Source organism: Lolium perenne, chromosome 7, assembly GCF_019359855.2.
Source record: "Lolium perenne isolate Kyuss_39 chromosome 7, Kyuss_2.0, whole genome shotgun sequence".
NCBI lineage: Eukaryota > Viridiplantae > Streptophyta > Magnoliopsida > Poales > Poaceae > Lolium > Lolium perenne.
In genome coordinates this window covers 231,983,784-231,993,551 of record NC_067250.2, presented here as the reverse complement: position 1 = coordinate 231,993,551, position 9,768 = coordinate 231,983,784, and the positions used below count along the sequence as shown (strand labels likewise).

The 9,768-nt window shown below is 47.8% G+C and overlaps 1 protein-coding gene across 1 annotated transcript; it reads left to right on the top strand.

Annotated features, from left to right (window-relative positions):
* The first annotated feature begins 289 nt into the window (after nt 1-289).
* Nucleotides 290-7,999, top strand: LOC127313930 (BTB/POZ domain-containing protein POB1). The gene is made up of 6 exons (XM_051344415.2): nt 290-757; nt 2,693-2,821; nt 6,073-6,191; nt 6,280-6,343; nt 6,665-6,944; nt 7,029-7,999. The coding sequence occupies exons 1-6, from the start codon at nt 547-549 to the stop codon at nt 7,837-7,839; spliced, it is 1,614 nt and encodes a 537-aa protein (XP_051200375.1). The 5' UTR covers nt 290-546; the 3' UTR covers nt 7,840-7,999.
* The last annotated feature ends 1,769 nt before the right edge of the window (nt 8,000-9,768 follow it).

The following is a 9,768-nucleotide window of genomic DNA, read 5'->3' as shown; positions in this document are numbered from 1 at the left end:
AAGAAAAAACACGGAAAAGACCGAGCGGTGGAGGAGACGCTGAGAAAGACATGGTGGGACAGGTGGGTCCCGCGCATTAACTTTCCACGTTGGGGGACACGCGGCACGCAATGGAGGCGGGGGATCGCGAGACGCTGATCCCCCGGATGAAGCAAAGCGTTTTACGAATTCACAAGCCGAAGCAAGGCACAACATACCCATCCCATCGCCGACCAAACCCCAACCCCCACCGACACGTGGGCCCCACCGGCATCCGACTCGTAGTTAAGCGGTCCGCGTTCCCAGTTCTTTCGCACTTACCACCCTCGCATTTCCTGCCCATCGCAACCACGCCTCTCTCCTTCCTCCTCCCACTCTTCGCCCCCACCACACCCTTCTCTAGGGCCTTCCCCCGGGCTAGGGTTCCGGCCCCGACGCCGGCGAGGATGCCTGCTGCTTCGGGCGTTTCCGCGGAGCGGAGGTGAGGCGGCGCGCGCGGTGGGTTGGATTGGGTTGCGTTGCGTTGCGTTGGATTGGATTGGAGGGGGGAGAGGGATAGCGGCGGGGATGGACCCGGACTTCTCGCGGGCCAGCGGCGGCCCGAGCTACGAGTTCGCCTTCAACTCCGTCAACTTCTCCGACCGGGTCCTGCGGATCGAGATCGCCCCCGGGGACGACGCGCCGGGGGCCAAGGGCGGCGCCGGCGAGGGGTGCTCATCCGTCGCCGACTGGGCGCGACACCGCAAGCGGCGCAGGGACGAGCTACGGCGAGAGAAAGGTGAGGACGGATTGGTTGGGTTTGAATTTGAATTCGTAATGATTTGACGGCGTAACAGCGGGTGGGTGGGTGGGTGGATGGGGAATTGGGGAAAGGGGGAGCGCTACCTTTTCCTTCTGTTTTGTTTTGTGACACTCTGTTGGGGATTTAGGTGTCAAAAAAAGGCTTAGGTTATGGTGGGTGAAAGAGGGTGAAACGCCTTTTCCTTTTCATCAAAGTCAAAGCTATGATTCCCCAGCTGTTGTTTGATTTAATTGTAAGCTTTCATTCAGTTCTTACCACCAACGAATTTAGCTAGTAATATGAGAGGGTCTTATTCTGGCTCTTAAGTCCGTACGAGAATAACACCTCTCGGGCATTGCACCTAATATGGTCATAATGGATTACAAAGACCATTTCACACTGTCACCGAACCAGATACAAGCTCAGTAGATGGAATAACTTGTGTAACCTGGGGAGAAAACCTAGCTTGGTTGTTGCCTGATAAATAACAGTTTGTGCCTGATGGTACCTTAATAGTTATTATTTCAAAAACGTTCTAAAGTACAGATGACCTTTTTGGTTACTTTCAAAATGTTCCAGTATTTGCGCACTTCTTTAGAATTAGAACGCAACTCTTAAACAAGTACCGGAGCGAGCGAGTAGTCATGTAAGCCCTATATACACCGGACCGGAGGGAGTAGTCATGTATTGGTCCCCTTTATTATTACTTCATAATGATACATGATGTTTTGTTTGCTTGATTGACTAGCAACTGTAGTAGTCTGCTCTATTTCTATCAATGTATAGTGAACTTTCTACTTTTTTTTTGTCTCGCTGGGCATACTCAGCAGAGCTTACTAGTTTGAAATATGTGCACATTTTAAAATAAATTCCATGGATGTTTGGCATGATGCATGTAAAAATAATCGGCTAATCTTTCTATTATCATGTTTTACTCGCTTCTTGTTTTCATTTCACTCTCCTATTAGCATTTTATGCAATGTTTATGCCAATCTTTACCACCTTTAATTACAATAGCACGACAAAATGTTGTCCAATAGCTGCCGAGCTGAGCATACGTTTGTTGTAATGGGTAACATTGATTTTCACGTGTTATATAATGCTTCTAACTTTCTATATTTGAGTGCATATAAAGTGGAGGGAGAGAATGGTAATGAACTAGAGGTTCTTAATCTTAACCAGTTATTTCACATTCTATTGGTGTCCTGGGTAAAATTCGAGTACTCAATATGCTTTGCTTGCATACTACTTCATTCTGAATTTCAACTTTCAGTGTGCTCGGTATATTTTACCTGTTCATTGGCCACATGCTGCCCCCCCCCCCTCCCGGGGAAAAGAGAGTATATTAATTAAACAAGAGTATTGCAGTCGGCCTTTATCGCTTCAGCGATTTCCGGCTGTGAGTTCCCGAGCCATGCAGCAGTTCTCTCCTGAACTCTCCCTAGCAAGGCTAAACCATGGCTCACACCACTTGCCTCACGGTTCACCTTAGCTATTGCTACCTTCCTTTTTTTCTAGAACTTTTAGGAATCTGCGTGTCTATATTAAGACAGAAGAGTTCGATTTACAAATCATCCGCGCCACAGATGGTCGCTCGATGATACACCACCACCCTGCTACCTCCCTTTCCCTAATACTCTCACGGATTACAACAACCCTCAAGTCATGGCATAACGTACTAGGATTTATGTTTTGCTGATTTGATCTTTTTCTGTCATTATGTTCTGAATCTAATGCACTCTTGCTATGCTTTCTTACTTTAATATCTTTCCCGTCATTATGGTCTTAATCTATTGCATTTCTACTACGATTTGCATTTCTTTGACGTTTTATTTTTTCATAGTTCTACATTCTCTTTAATCCTGTTCTTGCCCTAGATGTAACACCTTCTTTTTTCTCTAATAACTTTGTGCTACCATTCCATGCCTCCAGAATGTGGAAAATATATGCTGGAAACTGCAAAGGTCAAAGTTGAAGCAGAAGAACGTGATACCTATGAGGAGACTAGTGAGGAGCCTGTAGCTATGATAGAAGAATCTCCACCTGATGTTGGACAAGATGGTCAGTGCAATTGAAATTCTGAATTATGTTGTCCAAATATTTGGGGTTCAGGTTTAGGAAGTTATACAGAAATATACACAAAATTCTCTGCACCCATGCCAGAACTTTGACGTTATTTTATGGAGATTTCCTTAGAGAAAATTCCTTATTTGACACTAGATGAAAATGTGCTTCCCTATTTGACACTGGAAAATAAAATCTTCCCTGTTTGACACTGAGTTAAAATTTTGTTCCTTATATGGCATTCCGTCTCGTTTTGGCTACTAACGGTGTTAAAGGACAGCTAAAAAGACCCTTCTGGCCTAGTGCCCCTGCTACTATGTGACTAATTTTTCCTGTACATGTGAGGCTCTACTAGGAGAGCGATCCAGTTGGGAAAACAAAACGATCCCACGAAATTCCCGTTCATCCTACTCGGATTTCCACCCATGCGCCGAGCACGATGCAGATGCGCTGCCTCCAATTTCCGCCCACATGGCAATGGGCTGGCCTTGCCGGCAGGGCTCCTACCGCTGGCTGCCGAACTCCCGCGCCTCGCCAACAGCATGACACCCGCGCAGCCAGGGCCCATCTCCGCCCACCGCCCCAACTTCCCTGTCGCCCGCGAGCACCTCATCCAATGATTACGAGTCGAAGAGTCGAGCCGAGTCGTCAGGGTACCGACTCATGGACTAGTCAAGACTAGACTCACAGTAGACTAGTCGAGTAGACTAGTTGACGTGGACTAATATAAATATATAATATAATACCTAATATATATAACAATATAAAATATATTTGAAGGCATGGAAAGGATATATGAAGACAGTAAACATATAAGTTCAACATAGGTCCACAGCAAACAGCACAAGACCAAACATAAGCGGGCTGAGAATAGCGCTAGGGTTCCTAGGCAGGTGACTTGTCAAGAAAAAATTGAGTCGATCGACTCACACATTAGGAGTAGTCTATACTAGTCCAGGACTAGTCGCTCGACTCCATCGACTCATGGTTTGAGTCGAGTCGAACACCTGAGTCAGAAGCCAATTTGTGACTTCTAGACTAGTCGCTCGACTAGTCTAGACTAGTCTCTCGACTCGTAATCCATGACCTCGCCCACTGCACGGCACCACCTCCACCGTGCTGCTGCAGACCAGCGCGCCCCTCCGCACCGCCAGGGCTCTGTTCTGCGCTGGCCGCCCGTTCTCGATCTCCATACACGCTGACCGCTTCTCAGCAATGGTGCAATCATATCCCCAACCTACACCGTTGACCGTGCCCTTGGCATGGCAGAGATGCTCACGAGTCTCGACGTTGACCATGCGCAACAAAAGCGAACAGTTTTGTACAGCAGGGGGTAATTGAGGGCATGAAGCAAAAATAACTGACAATTTATTTGCGAACCTGGAGGGAACAGTGTAACAAAATGGAAGGAATATCATATAAGGAACAAAATTTTGACTCGGTGTCAAACAGGGAAGATTTTATTTTCCGGTGTCAAATAAGGAAGAACATTTTCATCCGGTGTCAAATTAGGAATTTTCTCATTTCCTTACTGTTAGCAATCATTGGTACTGGTCATCTGTGCTTTTAGAGTTAGGCTGACTTCTTTTGGGCTTGTGAACCGGCTTCGGGGTTGTAGGCAGCTGAAGCCCAAAAGAAGTGTCCAGCTTGAGGCCAGCTTAATTTCACCGTGAAGCTCCAATCCTGTGTATACCCAGAAACTGCTCTGGACCAGTTTCTGGCAGTTTCCCGAGCTTCTCCACCGATGAACCAAACGCTATATGGCACTACCCCTTCTGTTCCCATTAATTACACCAAACTGCCACCGCAGTCAACCCAAGCGACACCCTGTTCTCTCCCTCCCGTCCACTTTCCCCCTGTGAGAAACGAGCATGCCATGTAGGGTCTCCGCCGGCGGCCAAATTTCCCCGCCACTGGCCGTATTCTCCGCGGCTCGCCCGCATCTTCTCCGTCTATCCTGCCTCCCGCCCGCCTCCTCCGATCTCCGCCGGTCGTGGGCACGCTGCTGAAGCCTGGCCCGCCCGCCCGTCTCCCTAGCTCGCCCTCATGATCCACTCCGGCGTGATCTGCTCCGCCTCCGCCGAAGAGCCCAGGATCTCTCCCAGCACATGAGGCAGGAGCCCCGCCGACTGACGTGACCTGCTCCGCCTCTGTCAGGCACGCGGAGCAACTGCCCTAGCTCGATTGGAACACGTGAGCGCCCGATCCAGTTCACCAGGCCAGCTCGCGTCTGTCTTCCTGTTAGCATGATCTTTGATTTCTTTTAGCTGGGGCGCTGCAATCGGATGGTGGTACAGCTTAGATGCACATACACGCATGTTTAATGGATGAATGGTGGTCTAGATATGCGCATGGATTTTTCCTCCGTTTATTTTGCCCCCGTTCCTCAGATATGATTATTGCACTCCGTGTTGTAATATACAAAAATGGTCTAGATTATTTATTGCTCATTGATAATGATGTTACGAATTGAGCTGGGCAAATTTTGTATTTAAGGGTGTTTCGGACTTTTGACAACTTAACACAACAAATAAGCTAAAATGTCACAAGCCCAAAAGAATAGGAGGAACAGTTTCTGAGAGCTTCTCCTCACCACAGTTTCTGCCCACCATTTTTCATAAGCTGGCTTATGCATAAGCCTAAGCCCAAAAGAAGTCACCCTTAGCTGCTGGCACATTGTACCAGAGGGATTTGATTTTCTTGTTGCAAATGTATTTGAACTGAGGGGACATGTTGGTACTCGGAACCTTTCTTTGACCTAGTGCCCTGACAATTACAATATTTAGTAAACATCAGGTAATAATTTTATTGCCTCACTTCACTACTGATTAATTGAGATTTATATGGGCTTGATTACATCATCCTTGCAACTCCACCTAAATTAGGATCAATTGGGTTTGGTTAATGCATTATACTTCTGTCAGCTATTCTAGAATAATTATGAGTGGTTCTGTTTGTGTGCAATTGATACCCTTGTGGACAGACGAACTTAGATTGTTGAACCAGCCAAAATTCTGATCTTTGTGCCTATGTGATAAACTGATAAATGATACCCCATATGATTCGATGCATTATACTCCTCATTTGGTTGTGCTTGTGCTTATGAAGTGGCATTCCCTGTTTACACAAAAGATGTGAATATTGCGCCCCATGTATCTTAAGAGGCGATGCTGCTATCCATCATTTTGTTCCTTCATACTATTTGTCCATTTGCTACTGGATTCATTGGACTCTCTTATTTCTATCAGGTGAGGATGGAGAAAGCAGTGATTCATCATTGAATATGGAGTGTAATCAGGTTTTGAGAGTAAAATCTATCTATATCAGCTCTGCTATTCTAGCTGCAAAAAGTCCTTTCTTTTACAAGGTAATTCTAATTCGTGCATGGAATGAGCTCAGTGTGCACTGTAGTGTATTGTACCAAGCTAATAATGCCATAACATTCTTCTTGTTAGCTTTTCTCAAATGGCATGAAAGAATCTGATCAGAGGCATGCAACTCTTCGAATAACTGCTTCAGGTAATGTGGGAGCTCTAGCATACTGCACACTCAGTATTTTAATTTTAAATATCTTATCTTACCTTCTGTATAGTTTCCTTTAATATTTCAGTTGTTGATTTTGTAGAACTGATATGATCAGCCTCAGAATAATGGTTGAGTTTTTGTTTGTGTTATCCAGTTGATTGTCTATATCGTGCCATTTGCATTTTTCGTTTGTCAATAAGGATTATATGCCTCGCCTGAATATTTTCGAACAACAACAAACATCGTATTTTTTCTGTTTCCTTTTCCAGTTATCAGTTACCTTACGTATGATTGTTGTATTTCTACTTGGAGCAGAGGAAAATGCCCTTATGGAGCTTCTGAGCTTTATTTACAGCGGAAAGTTGACAACAAATCAGCCAGCCCTTCTGCTTGATATCTTGATGATGTCTGACAAATTTGAAGTTGTTTCTTGCATGAGACACTGCAGTCAATTGCTAAGAAGCTTACCGATGACCACAGAATCTGCACTTCTCTATCTTGATCTGCCTTCCAGCATTTCAATGGCTGCTGCAGTTCAGCCACTGACTGATGCTGCCAAGGAATTCCTTGCCAACAAATACAAGGATTTGACCAAGTGGGTAGTCTCCTTTATTAATAGTGCAAACTACTACTAAATTATTGAAGCAACATGGTGCACTAAAGGAATGCCTCTTTTCAGGTTTCAGGATGAGGCGATGAACATTCCCCTTGCTGGGATCGAAGCCATCCTATGGAGTGATGACCTTCAGGTGGCATCAGAGGATGCAGTCTATGACTTTGTGATCAAGTGGGCGCGTGCTCAATACCCAAAATTGGAGGAAAGGCGTGAAATCTTGGGTACTCACTTGCTGCCACTTGTTCGGTTCTCTCATATGACATGCAGGAAGTTGCGGAAGGTCCTTGCATGCAATGATGTGGATCATGAACAAGCAACTAAAAGTGTCACTGATGCACTTCTATACAAGGCTGATGCACCGCATCGACAGCGCGCCCTTGCTGCAGATGTGTTGGCCTATGGGAAATATACGGAACGAGCTTACAAATATCGTCCGCTTAAGGTGGTGGAATTCGATCGACCATATCCTCAGTGCATCGCATATTTGGATCTGAAGCGTGAGGAATGTACCAAACTTTTCCCATCTGGGCGGATATACTCGCAAGCCTTCCATCTTGCTGGACAGGGATTCTTCCTCTCCGCACATTGCAACATGGATCAACAAGGTGCTTTCCACTGCTTTGGTCTCTTCTTAGGGATGCAAGAGAAAGGCTCAACGAGTGTTACCGTTGACTATGAGTTTGCTGCAAGGTCAAGGCCATCGGGGGAGTTTGTCAGCAAGTACAAGGGCTACTACACCTTCACCGGTGGAAAGGCTGTTGGCTACCGGAATCTCTTTGCGATTCCCTGGCCGTCGTTTATGGCTGATGATAGCCTCTTCTTCATCAACGGGGTACTACATCTGAGAGCGGAATTGACGATAAAGCAGCCATAGATATATAGTGCTTGACGCACTACTAACCTCATCTGTGTTGTTGCTCAAGGCTAAATTCGTGCAATGATGAGCCTTAGTGCGGAAAATCTTGTGTGAGTCAGAACATTTTGTTTTTACCGGGCTGACACTTATGAAACGAGAAGCAAAATACCTTGTTTTATATCGAAAGTTGTCATGCTATGCATTGAACTGTGAAAACTGAAAATTAACACTGGACCAAAGAGCTGAATTGGCAGTTGGTCGAATTTCCAATGCTTTAGTCCTTTCAAACTTCTGAAGGTACTTGATCCACACGAAAAAGTCCACCAGGCTTGTCTCTGGCAAAGAGACCAGTTTGATACTTTGATGACTAGGATGGAAGTTGGTGGTCAAATAAGCAAAACAAATTTGACAAAGGAAGTCGTGTTATACGGTCGTATCATGCGTCCAATTTGATCCGATGGATAGGTTCGAATATTTCTGCATGAGGAAGTGTGACACGGAGGATGCAGAGTGGAAGGCAAAGAAGACGGGCAAGTAATCTCAACCTTTGACGATGCTGCTTCACAGTTTCGTTCTTCCACTTTCCACCAAATACAATTAACCCTTGGAGCATGTTGCACTTTGGCCTAACCTAGTGCTCCACCTTGGCACCGTCTCTTAGGTCTCCACCTTAGATTTTTTTTCTCGAGAGTACGCCAAAGACGTACCATATTTTTATAGAAGGCAGAGGTTTGAGTACAAGAACACTACCCCTTATTGCGAACAACAAGTGTAGCACAACTCCACACTAGCCGCCACCACCGACACCACAACACAACAAGAAAGAACTAGTCCTAGGCTAGGCAACAGAGCCGTGTCTCGACCAGCGCCGAACGCATCCAAAGAACACAACTCCACGAGATACTCTCCTTGTCAACGCACCATCTAAAGAAGATAGACGGCAGGATTTGGTCAGTCCCGAGAAAGCATTGTCTTGGACTCATCGGCAATGGCGTGCATAGCGCCCCTGAAACCGCCCTGGACAGCGGCGAATACCGGAGGACCTCCAAGCCGTGTCTCCAAACGTGATACTCCCAACAGAGAAGTGACGACGAAGACGCCGCTATCACGCCGATCCCACTCCGAATCTAGGCTTTCGCCCGGAGACTACTACCAACACCAAGCGAGAGCGAGGAAGATGTCGATGCACCTCGGCGACGCCTCCAACAAGGAAAACGACACCCTTCGGTGCCGTCGCCGCCGGCCCAACAAAAGCCAGGCAGGATTTTCATCCGTATCATCTACATTTCCACGCCTCCGAGGGTTGGGACATCACAGTCCAAGGAAGCTCGCACCGCCGTCGCCGCAGCTCCACCCGTCGAATTGCAGAGCCGTGGCCTCCGACGCCCCACATGACCGAGAGCCTGGTCCATCCTCCTCCTCCACCCCGGCAAGGAACCACAGCCCCCCACCTCCGGTCCGAGGCAGGAACGTTGGCCAAGGTTGTCGCCAACTCCAGGCAACATCCAACAGCTGCAATCCCTCCCTGCAGCCCAGATCAGGCCCTCAAAGCCCTAGATCGAGCCCGCAAATGCCCAGATCGGGCCCCGGCCATCCTTCAGCTCCCACGGCGACCACCACCGGAGGAACACCATCGCGCGCCCGTAGCGCGAGGGGCCGGTCTCTTGCTGGCCAGGAACTCCTTCATGGCCGAGCCTCCTCCGTGCCAGCACCTCGACCTTGAGCTCGCGCCGCCGCCTCCAGGCCGCGCCGCCGCATCACCTCTCTCTGCCGCAGCCTGCTGCCTCCTTCCTCGCCGAGCTCCTCCGCACCACTAGCCCCTCCGCCATGACCGGCCAACGCCTTCGAGCTCGCGCCGCCGGACACCCACACCTTCCGCGCCGCCCAGATGACGTCCCCCTCCGCGCGTAGAGAGCCCGTCGGGGCGCGCCGCCCTCGCCCACCGCC